The 27,318-nt window shown below is 32.3% G+C and overlaps 2 protein-coding genes across 2 annotated transcripts in view; one reads left to right on the top strand and one right to left on the bottom strand.

Moving 5' to 3' along the window:
• Positions 1–499: 499 nt before the first annotated feature.
• Positions 500–5,061, top strand: LOC132739193 (uncharacterized). The gene is made up of 6 exons (XM_060726860.1): positions 500–946; positions 1,819–2,017; positions 2,190–2,270; positions 2,442–2,531; positions 3,515–3,619; positions 3,874–5,061. Exons 2-6 carry the CDS (start codon positions 1,832–1,834, stop codon positions 4,060–4,062), a joined length of 651 nt encoding a protein of 216 aa, XP_060582843.1. The 5' UTR covers positions 500–946; positions 1,819–1,831; the 3' UTR covers positions 4,063–5,061.
• The window catches only part of LOC132739198 (uncharacterized), a 49,280-nt gene continuing 26,261 nt past the window's right edge, over positions 4,300–27,318 (bottom strand). Inside the window, exons 8-15 of the mRNA XM_060726866.1 lie at positions 18,187–18,335; positions 17,234–18,124; positions 13,769–16,760; positions 13,358–13,556; positions 12,840–12,920; positions 9,277–9,372; positions 8,866–8,970; positions 4,300–8,759 (exon numbers count right to left, since the gene is read on the bottom strand). Coding sequence (XP_060582849.1) covers positions 8,574–8,759; positions 8,866–8,970; positions 9,277–9,372; positions 12,840–12,920; positions 13,358–13,556; positions 13,769–16,760; positions 17,234–18,124; positions 18,187–18,335 — 4,699 coding nt within the window. The 3' untranslated portion in view covers positions 4,300–8,573. The remainder of the gene's footprint in view (positions 8,760–8,865; positions 8,971–9,276; positions 9,373–12,839; positions 12,921–13,357; positions 13,557–13,768; positions 16,761–17,233; positions 18,125–18,186; positions 18,336–27,318) is intronic.

Genomic DNA, 27,318 nt, shown 5'->3' with positions numbered 1-27,318 from the left:
CAAATGAATTGCTAAAAAAGAAGCGGCGTATTGACCTGAAAGAGTTAGAAAATCGTGGCAATATTATAAAAGATCGGATGCGTAATGAAGAGGCAAAACACAAGGAACTACAGAAACTGATTAATCAAAATGCCAACCTAGAGAACAAACTTTCGAAAGCCGAAAAGAAATATAGCGAAACAAACGAAAAAATAAAAGCACTAAAAGTAAAAAACAATCAATTGCACGAAACCATTTCATCACTTGAGAATGAGAACAAGAGTCTTTATATTGACATCGATAAACAAACACAAAAAATAAAGAAGCTTGAAAATAATTTAGTTTTAACACGAAAAGAGTGTAACAATCAACGTGAACTGCATGAAGCAAATGTGAAAAGCCTTGAACAGAAACTTACACACCAAACACAACTTCTACACGATAATGAAATGAAAGCACAAGAAGTCGACAAACATGAAAAGAAAGAAATTCAGACAAAGGAATTAGAAATGTCCGAGATAAATGATAAACTGCACATTGCCCTTCAATAATTAAAAGCTTATAAGCAAAGTAAAGAGGAGGAATCGTTAAGAGATAACCTTTCGAAGTATGAATTAGAGCTAGAACAGCAAAATCAGCAAATTTGTCATCTCAAAGATTTGTTTAAAGATTCAGAGCTGAAGACAGAACAGCTTAATGGAAAAAATAGAATTCTAGAAACGAAAGCAAAAGACATAAATATAGAGAATAACAATCTAAGAGAGGAACATCAACATTTCCGGAATGAAATCAAGCATCGGGATAAACGAATTTCAGACTTAGAAACCAAATTGCGGGTTGCAGCAGAAGAAAGGATTAAAGAAAAATCATTTGAAAATGAGAGGGAGGCTCAGCTAAGAGATCAACTTCATCAAACTATTGAAGAGCTACATGCCACAGAAGCTGAACTTGAAGATACAAAAACAAGGTAAAGTCTATAAAAGACTGGTGGGTACTGCAATTCCATTGCATTGTGTTCATTACTATGAACTACAATAATGAAATGATTTAGGATCGGACATAAATGCAAGATCCTTTTTTGTCATATTGTATAATAATTATAGCATATCATTTATATTAAAAGGTAGTCGTACATGTACGTGGTTCGTTAATGTCGTATTCATAGCAGGAAGTTACGTAGTTACGAATAAGCAATTAAATATTTAAATCATTAGAACATCTCGTTTTTTTTAATACATTCGTTTTTAAATTATCTTGAGTTTATTATCTCGACGAAATAACCTTTACATATATTTCACAAATTTCATATTTAATTTAACGTTTAAAGGCGTAATAAGCTTGAATGTGCAAGATCAATTTGTAAACTTGTACATTGTCGTCATAATTTTACAACAGTTGTAAGTTTCGATGACTTTTACCCTTCTTTTATCAATATGACTAGTGTTGAAATTACGACAGCCACTATATATTCGTTATATAGGATTCCAAAATTGAAACGACTTAGAATTTTGCAATAAGTAATAAACAGTGTGTCTCTTTTCTGCTGATATGCTGCGAGGTTTCTGTGTTGTTGCTGATGCTGCTGTTGTTGCCGTTTACAAGCATTCGATACCACCCTATCTAATTCATTTATACTAAATAAAACCCCATCATCATTTTTATAAAAGTATTATCAAATTCATGTGTTATGTATAATGTGATAAATAATCGTTTGAGAATATATTCAAACTGTCATTTTTTTAATTATTGATATTTTGATTAATCGTAACATATATTATACTTACGACCAAGATTATTTCTTGTACACTTGTACTTGTACCCATATCTATTTGTCTTCAGACTGAGTAAGTCCATGGGACTTAAACTGACCGACAGCAATCCAAATGTAACGGATTTGAGTGATAGACACCGCCCAACAAAACTTGCGGAAAAGTACGCTGAACTGTATGACAATCAGTGGACAGATGCTTTTGATGTCCTTGATAAAATCTTTCCATCAGAAGAAAAGATCATAAACATTCTTCTCAACATATTGCTGGTAATAAAAATTTTGGAAATAAAAAGACAATTTTTCTTAAATGCATTATTTACATGTGGACAACCTTTTGCTTTTTGTTTTTAATTTCAAACAAGATCTTCATGTATATTGTACATAGCATATTAGAACAAACTAAAATTCGACAAAATGAGCTACTATTTTCTTTTTGTAGGATGTAATGAGATTCTGCAAAGAAAAGGCAACCGAGCAAATGAAGTTGTTGACGCAACACTTACAGTTTACAGATACAAATGTACGTATTCGATTTCAAGTATTCAAAAAAAAACAATAAAATATTCCTTACTGTTATATAAGTTTAATGTCAAAACATAAATCACTGTGCATATAAATATGATGAAAATAGCATTTTACTATTATGCTAGTATAATACCTTTCAGTAAATAATGTATATCATTTTCAACAGATAAAGGGAGACAATTCAACTGACTTTATGAAACTAGTAAAAGATTGCAGAAAGGCTGCAGCAACTACAGCCATGGTAAACCTTAAAAAGGTATTTTGTTTAACAATCAGCATTCACTTTACTATCATCTGAGTCAGTCGATACTAATGTAAAGCATACGTACAACAGTTCATTTGTGTTTTGTAAAAATATACAGAGTGTTAAGATTAAAGTTTATAAAACTATATATCTGATGCAAAAACAAATTGTTTGAATTTTTAAAAAAAATGAATACTTCCAAAATGCTTGTAATTTAAAGCGAGTGGCGCATGCACAAAGTCATTGCTAATAGGATAAAACTCTACTTAAAATAGCAAAATAATATTTTGTTCCGGAATATTTCATTCTGTTTACATACATTTTCTCGTGTGTTAAAGAACAGAGACATTTTATGTTATTACATTTTCGGGAATCAAACATATAATAATGGAACTAATATGATTTTACTGTTGATAAATTTTATAAAAATACATCATAAGATATAGATTTATACCCTTTAATAGGCTAAAAAGTAAAGATAATTCGAAGATATCTTTGTATCTATACAATTATATACAAAAGGCACATACTAATACTACAACAATTTAATGAGCGGATATGGACTTTTCACACTGCTTGACTGTGACTCAGGTAATTTTAAAACCGGACTGTCATCTGGTGGGCTTGGAAAGTATTACTATGCCAATTATTCTTTTTTATTCTCAAGTTATTATGTATTATGATAACATACCAAATTGTGATCCAGTTATTTGATGGACATCGTTGTAGCCAACAGAAAGACGGACGAACGAACGGTAGTGCTCATTAGTTTGACGTTAGTTTGGCCACCGATTGTTTTAGTTTATTTAATTGATCTTTAAATTAAATAACATCAAGCAACACTTTTTCACCGGCAAGCAACTGCTTAACTATTTAACCATTTTTACACCATACAAAATCAGTTTGTACGGGATTAAAACGCACATAAATCTACTATTCGACTGAAGTGACATTCAGCGTAAAAAGTGTTTTAGTTGCATTGTTCTTACTTTTAGATACACCAGCTGTACCTTACGCAATCAGCTAACGAAACGTTAAAAACTGCATTAGATGTCGAAGCAATTACATCAGAATGTCTTGAAGTTTGCTGGTTTATGGCGGTTTGTATTAAAAATTGTGATACACATAGATAAAGTTGACGTATTTGATATTATGTATATTATAAAATGCATCCTCAATCAGCTTTGGCTTAAAATTGCCTTCGTTGTCATATAATACTTTTGCATAGACACATTATTTTAATTATTTGTTTAAAAAAATGATAAAGGTCTCATGAAATGGTCATAAACCTAAAGAGTGTACTATTCAAATAATAAATAACATATATTTAGTGAATTAATTTGTTTATTCATAGGTACAAGACCCTCCTGTCGCTTTTGCAGCATTGCTAACAAACGGATCAAGTTTTGAAACGGAGTTGTATAAGCCGTATACAATCAGTGGGACACATGTAGAATATGTGGTGTGGCCTCCCCTTGTTTTACACGAAAATGGCCCAATTTTAGCAAAGGGCATAGCGCAAGGCTGTGGGAAGAAATTGTAATCGGCTTCATAAATTATTGCACATTCAGATAGAGACAATTTGTGATGTCTCCGACATATCTACATTTTGTACATTAATCAGAAAAGTAGTTCATCATGCATAATCAGGATATCTATATATTAAGCGGAATTTGTAGCCAGGTAATTCTCCTTCCGAATATGATTTTAATGTTGTCTTAAACTACTAAATTATGATTTAGATGATTTAGCGCAATATCCTTCTCGTTTTGGAGGATGCCTCTTTTGTTTAGGAAGTAAATATTAACAGCTGATTGATTTATTTATCATATGTATATTTGGTGTACTCATTTTGTTAATATCTATTTTCCCACATCTTTCAAACACATTTTGCAATATTTTTTTTTTCAAAATGTGGTCACGATTATTTTTCTCTTTACTTTTCATATCAGAATACTATAAAACAATATAACTGTAGGTACTGCGGCATTAAGTGTTTAATACGAATCATAAAACAACATTTAAACCAATCATATTCAATATTTGATATTTGAATCCTGACTTTATTCATTAATATTATATATTCCGCGAACATTCTCCATTGTTGCATCGACCATTTCAGCACGTGCAAGCTAAAAGACCGGAATACTTTCATCATAGTAACTTAAGTGAATATCTATAATAAGTTTATATCTTTAGTCTGTAGTTTATAAATTGAAAATATTTTGAATTTTGAAAACAGATTTTAAACATAAAAGTGTATACATTTCTTAAAAATATTTCATTATTATATATAGCTTTATACTAAGCAGTACCCATTTAATAATTATAACACAGAATCATGTGTGTATGTGCTTTTAATGAGTGCAGTATTTCAGGAGCTGTGCCGATGGGTGTAAAAGTTTCAGTTTGTCATGTTTACCATTATACTATTAATATGATAAAACTTATTAGGATAGAGGTGATAAGTAAACGAAACAGATGTAAGGAATGTGTTCTTTGTAAGAAAGCAAAACATTAATAAATGTTTCTAATCATTTAATATGTCTACTTCAATTATTTTCCTTTAATTGTATTTGATTGTCTGTACTTGTCTTATATGACTAACTTAATGAGCGACATTCCAGATTTTTTTTAAATTTTACCGGAAATGAAAAAAGAAGAAATGAAAACGGAAAGATTTTTACGAAAGACCGGTGGGGACATTTCAACTTCAAGAACTCCGGATTTTATCTTCATGAATTCCCGATTTCAACTTCACGAATTCACGATTTCAGCTCCATGTATTCGTGAAGTCGTGAAGTTAAAATCGTTAATTCATAAGTTGAAAAGTTCAAATCGTGAATCATAAAGCTTATATCGTGAATTTTTGAAGTTGAAATAGTGAATTCGCGAAGTTGAATTCATAAAGTTGAAATCGTGAATTCATGAAGTTGAAATCGTGAATTCGTGAAGTTGAAATCGTGAATTCAGGAAGTTGAAATCGGGAATTCAGGAAGTTAAAATTGTGATTCATGCAGATGAAATCGAGAATTCATGAAGTTGAAATGACCCTTTCGGTTTTTCGTACAGATGTACATATTAATTGTTTACAACAAACATTCTATGTTTTACAATGTGATGATGTAATAACGTATAATTAACAGTGACCCGACGTTTTTATGTTAAATTGCGAGTTTGGTATTTTGATATGCTTAAATACTAAAGAAGCCTCTTACCCATAATCTAAAATGATTGGCTAGCATATTTCCATCACTGTTTATCGGAGTAATTATATGTTCTACAACAGCCGTGACTGAAATCTTTATTCTGACGTATTCTTTCCATTATCAGTTATGGGAACCTCGAAAGTATTTTAAATTTTGTCAAAGATTTTCGCTTGAGAACTCACATTTTCAAGTTTCGCCCGTAAAGCTTCTTCGTATTTTTCTGTATCAATATTACGGTTGTCTGTCTTCTATATACCTTTATGATGGGATAGTTGTGGCTTTTTTTTGCAAGAAAGGAATGCCCAAAAAGCATCAAACTATCGACTGTTTCAAAACCAGTAGGGCTTTATTTTTTCGTAAAAAGATCAATCAAAATCATCAAAGGTCATATGTTTGCATATATATAACGAACACATCATTTGATATGGATGATTATTTTTATTTTCAAAGATTCAGAGAATGCTGTGGTTATAGTGTATCTATGAAGTACTAGCTACTCATTGTGTACTAGCTCCCCTTTTCATTATAAACACGCAAATTTGATCATGTTTATGTGATAACAAACGTGGAAATAATAAATAATGCGTTGTTATGTAAAATAAGAACTTGAATCAGGTATAGAGAGTAGAACTGATTTTGTTTAGTACTAACAATTAGAAATGAATTTCAACTTATAGACGATCTCTCTTACACAAAAGGGATGGTAAGCGTTTATACATTTATACATCTATAGCGTGTATAGAAAAGTGTTGATTCTACATTGAAAATAGCTCTTTAATGTATTCATTAAACAACAAAGTGTATACATGTATATATGCTATTGATACCAAAAAAGTAAACCACATTTATGTATATTGTATATTTATATTTACAGATGTGTTTCCTTTTACTTAAACCATACATTATAATAAATTATATACATTATTGATGGACTATTATTTTTTTTCTAAAATTTCTTGAATGACGCTTCATCTCTTTTGCTCTGTATGTATTTATTACCAGGAGAAAAGAAAACAAATGAGTGTTTTTTCCAATACAACAACAGACATCAAACAATTAACAAACGATAAAATTGTCGTCAAGTCCTTCTAAAGGTATTGGTAACAAAACGATCGACGTACATCTCCTTAGATTTACAAAAAATATGATAGTTAAAAAGTATATATAAAAAGGATATGTCAGTAAAACATTCACTAAATCAGAATACAAAACTAGGTACAAATTTATGTACAGTGATAATACTATCCATTTTTATACATTCTGTTAAATGCACCGTCTTTAAAAACAGAAAATCAATATGAAACAACTCCAAGAAAGGCCTTACTCTTGTTCTGGAAACTTAAGTACGTATGTTAAAGTATAACTGTGATATTGTTTACCAATTTAACCCCCAATATTATCTAACTCGACACATCAGATCATATAATAATATTAAGTGTACTTTCATTGAAATCAACGAAATATGTGTTTCCATAATCGCGGACACATATCATTATACAATTATTGACTCGTGTGCCATTAAATATGATGTGATATTCACCGTTAGATGACCGAGGCGATAGCTGAGGTCAATATGCCTTTCTGCCGGTGAATATCATATCATTTTCACATGTCCACTAGTCAATAATTGTTTTATTATATGAATAGCCAATAAGAATTAAAAATATCACAGAAAGTACAACCTTGTACATGTACAACTTCTGCCTGTTTAGTTGAAGCGCTGGAAAAAAGACACAATTGTCAGGCGTGCATTAACTACGCGAACGCTGCGCATACAAAAGTAATTCAAGTTTACATCATTGCGGTGTAAACTTTAACTACAATAGTAAAATAATGATAGTTTAATCGAAAAGTATGCCATAAAGAACAAAACGATACAATCGTTTTAATAAGCACGCACGATTAGTTGACTTCTGTTTAGACCAATGAGATTGAAGCTATATATAGATCATATAATAAAACATAATATTTATAATGCAATATTTGACGTGTCGAAGTCATTTGTCATCTCACATCTCATGGGTTATTGCTAAAATAACATTGTTATCGATAATGATAATTTGATAAAAAAGAGTAGCGCAGTCTTTTTATTATGTAAGCAGATGTTATTTTAATTGCATCATCATCAATCGACATTCTCAGTAGTTGGTCAATCCCCATTATTAAATCTTTTTTTTAAATTTATAGTTAATTCGGATGTATAAGATAAGGAAAAGATGTTAGTAATGTCACTTTAAAAAATGGAGATGAATATTTCATAAGGCATACCGGAACAGATACACAATAATTATACCTTCACATGAAATCAATTCAAAACATTTCTTCATAGACAAATACAATTTACAATGATATAACATTAAGTATCATAACTGTTTAATATATTTTGCTTCTATTGTTATTACTGTTTACTTTATTTATTTATAACCACTATGGTTAATTTGTTTACAATATTTGTTGACGAAATGAATATCTATTCTCAGCATACACATTAAGTAAATATGTTTATCATTCCAATTACACAACCTCAACTATGTCTTACAAATAAAAGCCTATTAACATATCAATAGAGTAAACTACTCTATATTAGAAAACAAAAGAAAAATGTCAAATTGATAGATGAAGATAAATATTTTAGAAATTCAATGCTCAAATGGAGGACGTCCAAATTTTAATAACAAAATTAAATAGAGTAAATGTAGGTTAAACATTTTTTTTTTGCTTTGCGGATATATCCGTAACAAAAGGTCATGTGCCAAATGAATCTAATATAAATAATCATTCTTATATTACATATATATACAAAAGTTTTAATATTTTGCAGCCCATTCCTATATTCCGTCATTTCTTATTTATTTTCGTACCCTTGGGCCACTCCTTTTGCTAGGATTGGACCTCCGTCATGCAGTAATAAGGCAGGCCATACAGCGAAGTCGACATGAGTTCCGCTTTTTGTGTACGGTTTGTAAAATTCAGAGTTGAAACACGAGTCTTTTATTGGCAAAGGAGCGAAAACAACTGGCGGGTCTTGTATCTGTAAAGTATACACATGTACTGATGACGAGGTAAAAAAATTGTTGATGATCTCATAAGTGCAACTTTCAATGAGTAAAATAAAAAAAATATTGAAATATACTGACCAGCATTAACCAGCAGATTTCGATACATTCTAATGTATACGGTTCAACGTCTAGTGCAGCTCTCATTATTTCATCTTTCGATTGTTTCAGCTGTGCAATATATATCTACAATGAACGAAAATGGTAAAAAAGACAACAAATCAATAAAATTTTATGTCATTCATGTATTGACTTTAAAAGGGAAATACAAAACGAAACTAACACTGATGATTGAAAGAGTCAGTCTGAAACTATTTGAAAATACTTAAATAAACTTAGATTAACAAGAAATATGAATAATACGAAAATATTACAATACTTTGTAAATTAATTCCTATAACAGACCATCCCGACAGATGTTGACCTCAAAGTTATACTTATTCCTAAATATCGGTGCAAATCAAATAATCCAAACAATTCTATTTAATTTACCTTTTTAAGATTTCTCACAGCATCCGTTGCCGAAGCTTTTCGCCTGTCTTTAATTATTTTTTGAATGTATGATGATGATGATGCTGCAATTCGTTCCTAAAAAGTGCCAATGATACTGACATTAAGACAAAAAACGCGTTTTTTAATATACTAGTACTCATATTGACGTGACAAAAAAATCTGAAGTCAGTACTTTTAAGTAACTTTAAAATTCATAATAAAGCGCAATAAATATGAGCATCATGAGAAAGAAAGACAGGTTATAACGTATTGGGCTGATAGATAAATTCGCGGAATTATCAGATTACTTTATTGAATTGCATGAAAACTCGAATAGAGGTAAACGAAAATGTTTACAATTACATTTCCATATTGCCGAATATATATCAAAAGTGTCCTACGAATACAACGTATCCATAGCAACCGATGTCATGCTACTTGAAGCACGCTGTATTTTAAAGTATACATGATAAAGTATAAATGTCACTGCGGGAAAAAAATAAGGCACTATTTGCGCTTACGCGTGTAACTTTCGTTTGACGTCTTGACGTATTTTCCTGTAAATTTAAATACAATGTGTTGAACGGTTGTTTCGCAGCAGCGTTAATCTCGATGTCTACCAAACAGCGAATTACGTCAGCAGACGACATTGAATTACACGCTGACGTCAAGTTTTGTGTGGGACTGAAACTTTTACCGAGCGAAACTCTTAAAACGATTCTGAAACATTGCCTTTTGGTGGAAATACATTTGTGTACAAGAGCCATGTCAACATCGCCATCCCCCGCCGAATGTGTTTGTTCATTGGAAGAATGTATATGTAGTAGAGCAGAATAATTCAATTTTAAGAGGTCTTTTGGTAATGAAAACTGATGGCTGAAGTGATTACAGATTTGAAACCTATGTGAGTACTGATGGCTCAAATAACAAAGGGCAATAACTGAAAAATAATGCAGGGTAGGTTATCATTCTTGTGTGATGCACCCCACCTCAGTAAAATCTATCCACCTATGAAGGTTCAAGTCGATACCTCAAATACTTTTTGAGATAAGCTCCGGACAAAATAGTATGAAAAAGAACAAAGGGCAATAACTTAAAAATTATATAGAGAAGAGCTATCATTCTTACGCACAGCATTCCTCCTCAATAAGATTTATCCACCTATGACATTTCATGTTTACATCTCAAATATTTTTGAGTTATGCTCAACTCAGGTGAAAAATTAAGTATGATTATGAAAGGTAGAGTTATCATTCTTGTGCACTGCACACCTCCTAAGTGAGATCTACGGACCTATGAAATTTCATGTTGATATCTCAAAGGCCTTTTAGGTTATTCTCTAGAAAAAATAAATTTTGAAAAATAACAAAGGGCAATAACACAAAAATTACGCAGGGTAGAGTTATCATTCTTGTGCACTGTACTCTTTTTAAATGAGATCTATCCACCTATGAAGGTTCAAGTTGATACCGCAAATACTTTTTGAGAGATGCTCAAGACAAAATAGTATGAAAAAGAACAAAAGGCAATAACTCAAAAATTATATAGGGAAGAGTTATCATTTTTGTGCACAGCATTCCTCCTAAGTAAGATTCAACCACCTATGACATTTCATATTGAAATCTCAAACACTTTTGAGTTATGCTCCACTCAGGTGAAAAATTAAATATGAGAAATAACAAAGGGAAATAACTCAAAAATTATAAAAGGTAGACTTATTATTCTTGTACACTTCACACCTTCTGAGTAAACTCTATGCATCTATAGAGTTTCATGTTGATATCTCAAAAGCTTTTTTATTTGTTCTGGACAAAAATTAATTTTGAAAAATAACAAAGGGCAATAACTCAAAATTATGCAGAGAAGAGTTATCATTCTTGTGCATTGCACTCCTCCTCAATGAGATCCATCAACCTATGAAGTTTCAAGATGATACCTCAAATACTTTTTAGATAGGCTCCGGACAAAGTAGTATGAAAATGAACAAAGGGCAATAACTCAAAAATTATATAGCAAAGAGTTTTCATTGTTGCGCACAGCATTCCTCCTTAATAAGATATATCCACCTATGACATTTCATGTTGACATCTCAAACATTTTTTGAGTTATGCTCCACTCAGGTGAAAACTTTAGTATGTAAAATAACAAAGGGCAATAACTCAAAAATTATGAACACCTCATAAGTGAGATCTATGCTATGAAGTTTCATGTTGATATCTCAAAGGCCTTTTGAGTTATGCTCTAGACAATTAATTTTGAAAAATAACAAAGGGCAATTACTCAAAAATTATGCAGGGTAGAGTTATCATTCTTAAGCACTGCACTCCTCGATAATGAGTTCTATCCACCTATGAAGTTGATACCTCAAATACTTTTGAGACGTCCGTTCTCACAGGACAGTAATTATGTGGCTACTCTATTGTTCTCTCTATTGTTCTTTTTAGCCACGCAAAAGAAAATAGCCACATAAAAGCATTACGGAATGAATGACATCAAAGAGAAAGAACAGTTACCTATTGTCCCTCTAGCCACATAATTACTCTCCTGTGAGTACGGACGGACGGAAAGACAGACGGACGGAGACTATTTCTATATCCCCGCCGCCTTTTGGGCGGGGGATAATAATGGAATGAGCGGTTTAGAGAAGGAAGAACATCCGTGTATGATGACGAAACAACTGGTCTGCCGACGTCTACAGTTACTGTTGGAAACACAGCCTTAGTGGAAGAACTGCTGGACGTTGACAGGCGCGTTACGTTGCGGGGCATAGCTGAACAACTATCTATCTTTTATTATGCCGTGCGACGCATTCTTAGAGAAGAGCTCACATGTCGAAAGTTTCCGCTCGTTGGGTACCCAGCAGAAGTCAACAGATAGAAGCAAGTGCAGTGTTTTCCTGAAGTTCTCAAACGTTACAAGGCACATCGTGAAGATTTTTAAGGCAGGATCGTGTCCACGGAAGAGACATAGCTGTACTATTACTATCCCGAATCCAATCACCATTCTTCTATTTAGAAGGCACCTGACACACCTCCATCCAAAATGGCTCGAGTTCAGCGAAGTGCCAAAAAGGAAATGTATATATACTTAATTGATAGACACGGGCTCCTGCTACAACACAAGGTTTGAGAGGCATCAACCGTAAATGCGGAATATTATTCAAATGTAAAAATATAAAAATATAACTTTTACTATTTTGTTATTAAAAATTTTAAAAAATACGCGTAGAGCTATAGCCGGTTCTAGTATTTATTTAATTTCAGAAAATATTTTGGCAGTCAAGAGTTAAAGTATCTCGTGGTGTAATTTATTTGTTAGTTTACAATTTGCGAATTTAACAATCAGCCCTCGTAGTGTTAAAACTGTTTCTATTTGGCCTAAGACAAATCGATAAAAACTGCGTGCATTCAATTGTTAATGCTTTAATTTCATTATATATTTTCCAATATTTGTTAAATGTGTATTTAGGCTTCATCTATCAGAACAAAAAATACATACATCATGATAGTAAACTTTAATTCAAAACTGAATTTACAAATAAAAATGGCTGTTAATAAACTTACATTTTCATCTGCGAAGTACATGTCACGCTCTATAATTTCAATCTGACGCCGAGCCATTGTCTTACAGAAATGCATGGTGTTCTGTAAAGTAGAAAAATATTCAACGATTCTTTTTGCATGAATGGTGCACTTAAGTACCGGTTTTGAAATTAATTTATTAAATGTATTGCCACAGTAAAATTCGATATAATAATTAATGGTATTTAAAGGTATTTTGATATTGATTTACTCAGTTAGGTTAAAATATCGCTGGAGGGTGATGCAAAATGATAAATTTTTATCTTTAAACACTTAAAATATAGTTACAAGTATCAACTGCAAACCAATATGTGCAAAATGTTCATCTTTTCTCTATTACGAACAATTAAAACGTCCTTGCAATTAGAAATAAGTTCGTTTATATCATTAACAAATAGTTTATTTCGAAAGCATTGTAAGCAGTATTTGTTTGACAAAGTTTAATTATGAAACACATTTCAGAAAGGCACCTTGTAGGTCCAAGAAAACAATAATAACACCTGTAAAATAAGCAAGAAAGTTTCAATTGCAGTCTCATCTGTTCGGAAAAGCCTTTTTAAAACATCAAAGGCATCCGTCCATTCATGTTCGTACATCTCAACACATTTCTCTGCTATTTTTGTAGGACGATTTCTGTCACTTAAATCGGTTATTTTTGGGTTGCTGTCACTCCGTTTGTCTTCCATGAAGCAACTAAGCCTTAAAAATAAATTAAAAGCAAAATGTATTTATAAACATATTTAAACAATTGAACATTTTAGTAATGATTCATTTTTCCATTTTGCCCGATTTTTATATTTTATCCTGATTATTATTATTATTATTATTATTATTAGTTTGCTATTTTGTGACAAAAGGTATTTCAGGTATACTTTAAAAGATTAAAGTAATGAATTTATATAATTAATCACCTTGATTTTGTTTCATCTAATTCGGCGTCTGTGTCATGAAATTTTGATAGCATATGTTTCATTTGATTTTCCAATTCATCAACATTGTTTTTCATTTGATCCAGCTCATTATTTTTTACTTTCTCCACAGACTCCATCTTTCTTTCTTGCTTCTGAACTTCCCTCTCAAGATGCCGAATTTGCTCTTTTTGTGAATCGATTATGCCGCTAAAGTTTTCTTCTCCTTTTTGAAGTTCGTCTTTCTTTGTTTTCAATTTATTCGTTAAATCATTAATCCTTGTATCCATTTCAGACATCTTCATATGCGCAGCAATATCATTTGCTTCTATATCTTTTTTCTCAATTTGTTTTTGAAGATGTTGAATTTCATTGTTTTGTTTGTTGATGATTTCTGTCAGTTTCCATTCAGTTTCTTGTTTAGTTTTAAGAGCATCTTTACACTGGATATCATACTCTAGGTGCAGCTCCTTCAATTTTGATTCTGTATTTTTGAGTTGTGTTTGCAAAGAGGAATTCATACTTTGTAATTGATTTTCCTTTCGTTTAGACGTATTCGACAATTCGTTCATCTGATCTTTCAGTTCCCTTATCTGACCTTCGTTTTCTTTGTCTCTTCTTTGTAGAATATCGATTGTTCTACCTAATTCAGCCTCTTTCTTGTGTGACTCATTTAATTCTTGTTGAATTTGTTTGCTACGGCTTTCTACTTCATCAATGGTGACATTTTGATCAGTTTGCATTTTTATTTTGGCTTTTAAATTATTAATATCTTCATTTTGTTTAATTATGATTTCTTTCAGGTTTGATTCTGTTCCTTCTTTAACTTTCACAGCATCTTTTAACTTTACATTACATTCTTGCAACAATGTTTCTTTAAGCTTCACTTCTACCTTTAAGCGTTCAATTTCCCCAGCCATTGTTATCTCATGCTTGTCTTTCGTGCTTATCAACGCTTTTACATTTGAATGTTCTACCTCTTTTCGCCTCAATTCGTTTTCTTTAATGTTTAATTGCTGTTTCAAAGACATATTGCTATTTCTTAATTCATTGTCCTTTTGATTCAATGTTTTCCTCAGGTCATCAAGCTGTTTCTTTAATTCAGTGACTTCTCCGTCTTTCTCTTTATTTTTGATTTCAAGAACTCGGCTACGTTTACTTAGCGTAGCTTCTTTAACTCGAAGAGCATCTAATGCTTCTTGAACCTGATCCTTTTGTTTCTTTATTTCTTCTATACTTTTAACTTCCATATATTTTTTCTTATTGTCGTCTTTAAAATATTGAATTATGCACTTTTGTTCCTCGATAATTGCTTTCAGTTTCAATTCTTCCTCTTTCTTTATTTTAATACAAGTTTGATATTGAACCTTATGTTCTTGCAAAGTTATTTCTTTGTGCTTCAAATCTTGTTTTAATTTTTCAATTTCTTTACCCATTTCTACCATATGCTTTTGATTTGTGCTAACTAATGCTTTGTCGTGTGATACATCTTTGTGTAGCTGTTCAAGTTCTCCTTTTGTAGTGTTTAGTTGTGTTTGCAAAGAACGATTGATAATTTTCAAATCTGTTTCTCTTTTGTTAAATGCTTCTGACATTTCATTTATCTGACTGTTTAAGTTACTTACCAGATCTTCTTTTTCTTGATAACCTCTTTGTAGGGCATTGAGAGTTTTACTTAAATCAGACTCTTTTTCATGGGACTCATTTACAGCTTGTTGCAACTGATTGATACGTTTATTAACTTTATCAACGCTAGCTAGTTTCATATCCCTCTTTTCAATTTCTTCTTGAAGATGTTGAATTTCTTTGTTTTGCTTGTTGATGATTATATTCAGTTCTAAAACTGCTTCTTCCTTTCGTTGATTTGCAATTTTAAACCGTTCATGATATTTTTGAAATGTGGTATGTTTCTCCTTTATTGCTAGATTTAAACATTCTTTTTCCTTGGTCAATTGTTCGATGCGTGTTTGATGTTTTTGTGTCAATTCTTTTTCCTGTGAGATTTCTAGCTGTTGTTGTTCTAATTTCATTTCTGCATTTTTAACTTGCTGTTTCATAGAATGATTGATATTTCTTAATTCATTTTCAGTCTGATTTGACGTTTTTGAAATTTCATCCAGCTGATTTGTCAATACAGTAACTTCATTTTCAATTTCAGCATTTCTATTCCGTAGAACTTGGTTCATTTCACGCAGGTCAAGCTCTTCTTCTTTTAATTTATTTAATTCTTTTTTAAACAGTTCAAGTTCCTTACTTTGGTCAACATGTGTAACTTCAATATCTTTTTCCTCAATTTCTCCTTTAAGATTTTTTATTTCATCCCTCTGTTTGTTTACAATGGACTTCAATTTTGTTTCTTCTTTTTTCATCCGATAATTATCATCTTTTAAATCTTTGTTGTACCTTTCTTTTTTGAACAATTCTAATTTAAGGCTTTCAATTTCGTCATTCATTTTCTCCATACGAAATTTATTTGTTCTTGCTAATTCATTTTCATGAGTGACATCTAAAGTTAGTTTCTTCATATCTGTCTCCATAGTCTTATGTTGCAACTGCAAACACCTATTCATGTTTACTAATTCAGACTCCCTTTGCTCAAAAGCGTTACTTATTTCCTTCAACTGACGTTTTAATTCAGCAATCTGACATTCGGTTTCTTTATTTTCAAGATTTCTTTTCTTAATATCCTCTGAAAACTTTTGGATTTGTATGTCTTTATGGATGATAATTCCATTCAGTTTTACTTCTGTCTCTTCATGCAGTTTCAAAGAATCTTCATACTTAGAATGAATTTCCTGTAATGCTGCTTTCTTTATCGTCAATTCTTTCTTCAAACCTTCAATTTCTTTACACATCTGAAATTTCATTATATGTAATTGTTCTTTCTCGTGTTCCATCTCTTGCTTGCATTCTCTTAATCTTTCCTCTGCTTCTTTCTTTTGCATTTTCAATAAAGATTCCCTTTCCTGCAACAGCTTTGTATTCCGTTCAATTTAAGATAACTGAAAAATAATCATAAATAGTACGAGTACAAACAATTAATCACAACATTTACAACCGGGACAAAATGTAAAAATAATCTTCTTATCTTAGGATGCTTTAGTTGTGACGTCAAAAATTACTACATATGTAAGGAAGATCACCACGAATAATTATACTTGCCTAACGTGAATTACTTTTTTTTCAAAATATCTACTTCTCGTTTCAAAAATAATATGGATTTACCAAATAAATTCTATTACGTTTCAGTTATGTTTCAAAGAGGCACTTTTTTTAAAATAACAACGTTGTAATAGAACACAGTTTTTTTTTAGAAAAAATAGCATTCGTGACAATTTGAGCATAAGAACGTGCACATTTCAATAAATATTGGGACACAATATTGACCACCGTGCGGACCACCACCATGCAGACCACCACCACCATGCAGACCACCACCACCATGCGAACCACCACCACCATGCGGACCTCCACCATGCGGACCACCACCATACGGACAACCTCCACCATGGGGACCACCATCAACATGCAGACCACCACCATGCGGACCACGACCATCACGCAAACCAATAACATGCGGACCACCACCACCAAGCGGACTACTACCACCATGCGGACCACTAATATGTGTACCACCACCACCATGTGGACCACTACCACAATGCAGATCTCTAACATGCGGACCACCACCATCATGCTGACCAACTCCACCATGCGGACCACTATCACCATGCAGACCACCACCACCATGCGGATAACCACCACCATGTGGACCACCACCAGCATGAGGACCACCACCAACATGCGGACCACCACCAGCATGGGAACGACCACCAACATGCGGACCACCACCACCATGGGGACCACCACCAACATGCAGACCACCACCATGTGGACCACAACCATCACGCGGACCAATAACATGCAGACCACCACCACCAAGCGGACTACTACCACCATGCAGACCACTAACATGTGTACCACCACCACCATGCGGACCACTAACACAATGCAGATCTCTAACATGCGGACCACCACCACCATGCGGATAACCACCACCAACATGCAGACCACAACCTCCATGCTGACCAAGTCCACCATCACCAACCGGACTAATACCACCATGCGGACCACCACCGACATGCGGATCATCACTAACATGCGGTCCACCACCGTGGTCCAACACGCGGACCACTATCACCATGCAGACCACAACCACCATGCCGTCCACCACCATCATGCGGACCACCACCAGCATTCTGACCACCACCAACATGCGGACCACCACCAACATGCGGACCACAACCAACATGCGGACCATCACCACCATGCGGACCACCACCATCATGCGGATCACCACTGCCATGCGGACCACCACCAAAATGCGGACCACCACCGTGGTCCAACATGCGGACCATTACCAACATGCGGACCACCACCACCATGGGAACCACCAACAACATGCGGACCACCACCAACATGCGGACCACCACCACCAGATGGACCACCACCACGATGCGGACCGCCACCACGATGCGGACCACCGCCACCACCATGCTGATCACCACCGCTACCATGCGGACCACCACCACCATACGCATTTATATATAAATATATAAAATAAATGCGTATATATATATATATTATATATTCATAATATATAGACAAAAGTAATGTGACAAGACAGACCGATTAAATTTTCAAAAAGGAAACCTTTTTAATTTGTTCAAACATTTCAAACCTTGTTCCTTACTATAAAGAAAAAAAACAATCAGTGTCGGGAAACCTTATAACTAGAGAGGCAAGTTGAAGTTGACCTGGACTTTGGACTTGTCTTTCTACAATTTTTTTTTTTATATTTCTGTAATCACTGAAAAACAGTTGTTTCTGGTGAGCGATTCAGGGCCATCATGGCCCTCTTTGTTTTTTTGTTGTTGTTTTTTTACATTTAATATAAACATGTGCGTGTTACCATGTCACTGCGTCTAATTGCTATGCCACAGGGTATTTGCTTTTTATGACATATGATTTTGCCATGAAGATTAATGTATAAGTCAGATAAATTATCATTCAGGAATAAATGCTAGATTAATAGAACTCATAATGTATACAACTGCGGGACATCACCTTTTTTAAGAGTATGCAAATAATAGTAACCAGTTCTAAAAAGAATATTTATAGGTAAACTGGCGGATGTATGTAAAAATAAATTTCGAAAACATGAGATTCTAAAATAAAATAGAATTATATATTAACTTGTATTTTTAATACGGTCATCCGTCATACTTTCTTAAAATTCATGAATACAATAAAAAATTCGGGTTTAATTTTGAAATGTTACGATCTTTTTTTTTCTGTACGAAGTCATGCGTGTACAACTATAATATATAACTGTTATTCGAAAACCTGAATGAAGGTCAACATGCTTTGAACTAAGCATGCCCAATTAAGCATGTTTAGGAATAATGAATGTTTTAAAATTGCACACCATTAAGCATACAAATGTATTACGAGATGATAACTCTGCCACTGTGCCTGTTAAGGGACAGGTTAGAATTATATTAGTTTTACCTAGCCCAATTCTCTCTCCATTCTCTTAGTACCCCCTTTTTTCTATCATTAAAAACATATTTTTCCAGAAATTAGTGTTTTCTTTTTTGCACATTAAATTTTGCTGTAGCACATAAATCTTGAAAAAGCCATTATCCGCCATTGCACTGTATCCAGGGTCACAGGTCACAGACTTTTACAATTTTACATTGTCTGTCTCTGGTTGATGCTCTATATGCTTGGGACACATAGTCAACTTATCCGCCCGGTGTGGTGTGCAACCAGCACGAGTTTCAATTTAAAGGTAGGCATAACGGTTTGACAGTATGAAAATAAAAAACAATTATAGTAAAATGGGTCAAACCATTCACGCCGATTTAAATAAGCTTCCTATAAGATAGCTGAAACTTTATACTTGCCTTTGAAAGTAGTCTGTAGTATTAATAAGTACTTATATTTCATGTTCCAACAACAATCAAGTTAAAATAATATAATTCCATTTAATATCGTGCGTAACTAAGCTACTTTCGATTTCAAACGGCTACTTTCGGTTTGAAAATAACGTATTATTGATTATTGAGAGATTGAAATGCCACGTGTAAAAGCCATTTCGATGGAAGTGTTAAATCACTATTCTGCCGAATTTCCTATTTACATTTATAACAGTCCTTGCAAAACTTATGTGCCTTCAGCATGAAAAAAAACAAAGCTACGAATAGCTTAAAGCCTGTAGAACGGATGTACATGCTTACCTATCTCTATTCTTGTTGAAAATGTTCATTAGTAACGGTCCCATTCCCAGCAGGTTAAGGGTTAACAAAATTATGATGCTTTTTTCATTTCAATATCTATTCCGTTGTGAACAATTAATTACTTTGTAATTATGTAAGTGGGATCATTTTTCATAATTGAGGTTTGTCTTTGATAAATATTTTTAGTTAAAACATAAACATTTACAAATCGCTCTAATAATAGACTCTACCGATTTTATTTCAAATGTACGAACGCTTTAAATGATATAGTAAAAATTGTTTTCATTCCATCTGTGATACGATACTTTTGAATTTGATATTATTCAAATTGACTAAACGTAGAATACAGACAAATGAAATTATATGAGCCATAAACAACATTAATTTATGAGAATGTCTTCTAATAATCAACTTATAGAGATCAAATTGTACTTACAACAAAAGTATTCTGCAGCCAGTCAAAGTTAAGACCGAACAACTGTACAGTACTGTGTTAAATCATAAAACGTAATAGATCGACAACAAAATATACTTCCTTTCTCCGAAAAAGAACTTATTTAACATCCACCATTTTTAATCTTGTTTAGACAGTGTCTACGTGACACCTGAGAGATAAATCATATAATTCAGCTATTACCGAATAGAAACAGATTTACAAAGCTATGGCGGTTGATTTGTGCCATTCGTGTTCTCGCCCCGCGACCCCGCCAAGCGAAAAGTTGAAAATTAACAAGTTAAAATGGTGGGGCGGGGCGAGATTTAAGAAAAAACGGCGGGGGCGCGGAGTGAAAACACGCTAATTAGTGCTCTAGCTAATTAGCGTGTTTTTGCTCGGCGCCCCCGCCATTTTAATATGTTAATTGTCGACTTTTCGCTTGGCGGGGCCGCGGGACGAAAACACGCTTATTAGCGAGGGCGCGCGGCGAAGTTTTATTTATTTAAATTCGCCCCGCGCCCCCGCTAATTATCGTGTTTTCGTCCCTCGACCCTGCCGTTTAATTTCTTAAATCTCGCTCCGCGCCCTCGCGGGGCGAAGTTTTATTTATTAAACTTCGCCCAACTCCCTCGCTAATTAACGTGTTTTCGTCCTGCGACCCTTCACCCCCCCCCCCCCCCCCCGTTTTATTTCTTAAATCTCGCTCCGCGGCCCCGCGGGGCGAAGTTTTATTTATTAAACCTCGCCCCGCGCCCTCGCTAATTAGCGTGTTTTCGCTGCGCGCCCCCGCCATTTTAACTTGTTAATTTTCGACTTTTCGCTTGGCGGGGTCGCGGGGCGAAAACACGAATGGCACAAATCAGCCACCATACAAAGCAGATTATATTTTTACAAGTTTAATAATGAAAACTATATTGCTTGCATTATGATTTTACATATTGAAACCAGGGCAGAGAAATACGTTTTTTATGAGATTGAACTATAATATATCTACTTCGATCATGTATTCCGGTTAAAAGGTCCATAATGCCCCTAAAATGCTGAAGTCATTATTTAAACGTTACGGAACACAAGTTTCATCTATCGAAGAAAAATCTTACTCGTTTCAGAGTTAAAATGTGCCTTGAATAACCTACTTAAGCCAATCCAAGGTGGCAATAAATATCTAAATTTGGTAACAATGCATTGGGCTCAATCAGAATTGTTTTATATTTTCTGGTATTGTTTTCTCAAATAACTGTTTTGACTGATATGGAACTCGATCATAACATTCGTAAAGGTTAGAGTTAATAATCATGTTTATAAAAAGCACACACGAATTAATCAATAAGTTTTCTCTGACTTGTATTAATATTTTAACAAGCACAATACTGCATTATAAATGAAAAGAATCGATTTTACCATACACAACTGAAGAAGTCATTTTAATGACACACCGCGGCGGGTTAATAAATGTTCTTATTTATTGTAGTTTATCAAGCTAGTCATCCGATTCGTTCGTCCTTCATTATTGAATAGACAAAATACAAAATTGACATTATAGTATTTACATATAGTATTGCATAAAATTATTTATATATAAAATTGAAGATTTGTTACTTTGATTTTTTTACAATCGCGCTTAATGTCTGTAGTATCACAATATATATGAATGATGAATGCATTCATGCAAAGGAAGTTGATGAAGTTTTTCACATATTCACACGAAAAACAGAAAACCCTTTAGCAATAAGACCGACAACCGATGTTTCAAAAACTAGCTTATATCAAAAATCAAGCGTAAAAAGTAGTAAAACATGAATAAAATAGTACATCATTTGACATAGCGATACTAATTTATGTTTAAACAACAAGCAAATGGATTTTAATGAGCAAGTGTGAATGAATAAAAGTTGTACATTTTCATTTGTATTCAACCATGACATTCAACACTCGAAATTTTCGCATGACGTTTCCGTATACATTGTGTGTTATGACACTTACACGTCAGGCGAATCGTTGAAAAGGAAGCTGCGTTTTATGGAGGGCGTTCGTTGCCAAAATTCCAGACATGTAAAGTGTTCCTATTGAAAATTACTGTTTGAAAATGTAAACGTGTATGCCAAGCATTTTTTATTGTATCTATGCACTGCAAATAATATGCCTCTTAAGGTATTAGGATCCTAATGGGCACTATCAGGAACTAAAGAATTGACATCATAGGTCAGATGTATACCTTAAAGTACACATGTATGCAAAATTTAAACAAAGTTGACCGTACGGAAATCAAGTTATGGCCACTTTTCTGAACTCAAGCTAGGATGTTATGAGGGCCCCTTTTTAGAAATGAGGAAACTTTAAATAATCTGCAATAACATTCTAATGAAAAATGTTTTCCCATGAATTTTAATAAGAAACAAATAGTACCATTCAGCTAACAATCCACATAAGCAAAATTATGGTTTCTACTTAAAATTTATGAAATCTGTATAAAAATGTTACCCTACCCCACCCATTTTTTACCACATGTCTGACCATTTTTCTACTTAGGGAGCCTAATTAAAAAAATCTTAAAATTTACCCAAATGAGTGCCTGTTTTTAAAATTTCCATTAATTTTTTAAAAAAGTATATTGGTTGATCTTGTAAAATATGAAATACTTTTACCGTCTAGTTTTGATTATATTACACTTTGAAAATATCAGGTACCATATTTATTACTAGATTAAGCATAATTTAGCCAATAAATACCTATATAAATTAAAAATTAAACACCTTTTTCTTTCCATATGAGACATGAGAGATACATAAATAATGTTAAAAGAAAAAAGAAAGAAAAAAAAAGTTGACCCTTCTGGGGATTGAACCCATGGCCGTCATTTTCAATGTAGTTAACAGTAATTCTAGCCGATTTGAATATTCTTCAAAGCGGAGGTAATGCATTAGGGTGCTAATACCTTAATCCAAAGTTTGAATTGAAGGTCTCTTTGTTAGATCTAAACAACTGACATTACATGAACAAAAACATAGGAAATTTACAAATTCGTATCTTCCATTGCATATAATAAGTAGATTATGTTCCTTTTTGAAATAAATCGTTTTAATTTTTTTGAGCTTTTTATTACCCTGTTAGGCTTCCTACAACTATTGAAATGCTGAAAAACCTTTGCACTGCACTTCATGCTGTCTGAGCCTCTTGGTATGATACCCTCCTTTTTCGCGCATTATTGTTGGTGGCCTTATTGTCTTGTTTTGCATAGGAGATATGATAAAATACGTGTTTTCATTTGGACTACAAGAATACGTTTACACAGTAACATGTTTAATATGACAAAAGTAGATTCTCAAACTTGAACGATTTCAAGTCATGAATGACGACCCATCCCTATATTACCGAGTATTTATTCACTTCTGTTACATGTGTTACACAGACAGGTATAAAAAATTTAAAATAAGTTTTAAAAAGAAACACTTTACGTTGCCTTCAATTTTGGCAATGAACGCCCTACATGCCCACTTTTTTAGAATTAAAATTAATACATAGTTGCATTTCAGATGAACAGAGCAAAACAAATGTTATTAGATTAATAGTTGCCTATCACTGAACAATAGATAAATAAATGTAAATAATTTCACATAAAGAATTAGACTTATTGTTATAAAGAAAATACTGACACGTTTATTTTTGTTGTACTATCGTTCTTACGTTCTTGTTACATAAAGTTAAATTAATACAAGCGTGAGGTGTGTGTTTGCTGGTAATGCTACAAATCGTTATTTTACAAACATAATCAGTTTTCTTCAATAAAGAGAAAGTGGTCAATAGCGTATTAAAATCCATTTAAGGCTGTAAAGACGTTTTTAAAGTAATCATCACAAAACGTTTATGTTAACAGTATATCTTTCCCTTCACACAGTGCTCATATAAGCATATTAAAATGGCGATAATTGACGCTAACGCGGTCAATCAGGGGTTTATCAATTTTGCATTCAGTATTAAACACGACGGAAATAGTTTGCGATCGTTGTTATAAAAGTGTTGTAAGAATTATGTCGTAAGATGTGACAAAATTGCAGAAGAAAGTTTGCGTAGAACTGCAAAAGACAACATGTATATGCCTTGCTATGCTAGCATAATAACTTAGATAAAATACTTAATAATGTATTTGATTTTCAACAGATAAAGGGAGACTATTCAACTGACTTTATGAAACTAGTTAAATATTGCAGGAAGGCTGCAGCAACTACAGCAAGGGTAAAGCTTTTAAGAGGTATCTAAAATCAGCATTCACTTCAATTTCATCAGAATCATACTTGTATTTCAGTCGATATCAAAGCACATCATACGTACAACGATTTCATTTATCTTTTGTAAAAATATACAAAAGTTTCGATTAATGGTCTAAAAATGTAAAGAGAATTCGAAGGTATGTTTGTGTTAAGAATCAAGTAAAACAGTTCAAATTAAATAAAAAAGGAAAGCCCAACATTTATGGCTTTATACATGTTTAAGTTAATCTATCAAAACGTATCTATAACATTACATTAAAAAGACACATAACTTTGTGTATATATTCATTGCTTTACAACATACATTCTATGTCATGACGTAATAACGTATTAATCTTAATTGTTACAATTAACAGTGACCCGACGTTTTTGTGGTAATATTGCTATTTTGGTAAATGTTGGCATGAGCTGTCAGACGATATGCTTAAAAACTAAGAACTTTATACAATAAAATGACTTTGGCTTGCGTATTTCTATCACTGTTTCTTTGGAGAAATTATATGTTCTATAGCAGTCGTGCCTGAAATATTGAACCAAATCTATATCCAGTAGTATCCCCTTTATTGGAACTCCGAAAGTATCTAAAATTTTGTCAATTTAAAATAGAAAGATATATGTTCGCTTGAGGTGAACGAATATATGTACCAATTTGATGGTTTTCGCCTTTCGGTCCTCTTTGAAGTTTTATAGATATGATTGTTGTTTTTCTTTCTTTTTAGTTTGCACAAGAAGTGCTCAAAACACACCAAGGGACCCTCTGATCCAAACCGATAGGTTTTTATAAGCCCCCAAAAATCAAACAATGGGGCAAATTTTATTTTTTTGGGATTAAAAAACCAATTAAAAGCAAAATTACTTAAAGTTAAGTATTCTCATATCACAAAAAAGTTAACGCTTAATTTCATTTAAAAATACCTTTAAAATTTTTTTTGATAAAAAGTAAAAAATAATAATTTGTTGTTTAAACAAAAAAATAAAGAAATTTAACAGTTTTAATAAAAGTAAAACAAAAGCTGTTTTAAAAACTTTTATATTTTACTGAGTGGTTTTGTAAAGAATTTCTAGATTTATATTATTTAAAAATTTACAATTGTTGTATAATTTAAAAAAATAAATAACAAAAGGGTTTATTTAAAGGGAAATTTTTTTAAAAAAATAAAAAGTTTACTAATTGACCAGAAAACATTGGGTTTCTTTAAACCACGCTTTATAAGGTAAAAAACATTGTTTAATATATTTGTATAGAGTTTTTAGGGCTTTTCCCTTTTTTCAAAACTTTTTAATGTTTCCAAATTTTAAAAAAAAAAAGTGTATATTTTTAATTTGGAAAAAATAAAGGAAATTGAAAATATTAAAAGGTGTTTTCCCTTTTACAAACAACTTTAAAATTATAAAATTTTTTGGTTTATTTTGTCAAAAGAATTTTAGGTCCACTTCAATCTATTTCTTGTATTCTTTAACTTAAAAACAAAGTAATAACAATTAACAAAACAATATAAAGCAACCTTTTTTGATTTTTTAAAAGGGAACCTGTTTATTTAAACCATAGATTTTATATTAATTTGTTGTTACTTATTTCCTGAATTTCTGTTATATTGTATTTTTAAAAAACTTGTTTAAATAATTAAATTTAAAAACAGAAAAAAAACAAAAAATTGGCGTTCAATACAAAAAAAAAACACAAAAAATAAAAACAATCAATTGTAAACCAAATACATACTTCTAAAGATGTTGGCAACAAAACGATCGACGTACATCTCTTTAAATGTATAAAAAATAGGGTAGTTAAAAAGTTCTATGCTTAACAAAACATGGTCATATAAAAAGTATATATCAGTAAAACATTAACTAAACAAGAATAAAAAATAAGGTATACAGGGATATACACAGGCATAATTACCTATCAAACATAATATAATACTGTTTTTTTTTTTTTTGTTAATGTTTTTTTATACTATTTGTTAAAAAACAGAAAACAATATGAACATCTTCAAGAAAGGTTTCTTTTTACTCTTGTTTATAGAAATTTAAGTTTGTTTTGGCAAGTGCTACACTTTAAATTTTCCTTTTTGTGCTGTTTATATTTCTTTAAATTCATACCATATATTTGCATCTATATTTTTTAAAATGAGTAAACTTTTTTCATTGAAAATCAAAATTCAATCTTTTTTTTCCATCATTCTTAGACATACTAATTATATTTCAATAAATATCTTGACAATAAAAGACTTTACGTATAAACATTACGTTATACTGTTACATATGTTTCTTAGTTCGAATATCACAATTAGAAATATACAATCATGTACGATATGTGTGCATGCAATGAATTTCACAGTTTTCAACATACGTAGTAATTTGTATGTCTTTTCAAAACACCACATATAACGTTTCCTCACACTCGGTATAAGAAACTCAATAACTCTATTTTAATTAACAGATGAGGATTAATATTCCATTTAGCATATCGTAACAAATTAGCAATAATAACACATTCACTGAAATCAATGCAAAGTATTTAACCATAGATTGTGTACATTGTGTCCT

This window comes from Ruditapes philippinarum, unplaced genomic scaffold (genome assembly GCF_026571515.1).
Source record: "Ruditapes philippinarum isolate M1 unplaced genomic scaffold, ASM2657151v2 ctg753_1_1_1_1, whole genome shotgun sequence".
In the NCBI taxonomy this organism is placed as follows: domain Eukaryota; kingdom Metazoa; phylum Mollusca; class Bivalvia; order Venerida; family Veneridae; genus Ruditapes; species Ruditapes philippinarum.
Note: the sequence above shows the minus strand (reverse complement) of the source record. Positions and strands in the feature narration are given on the sequence as shown.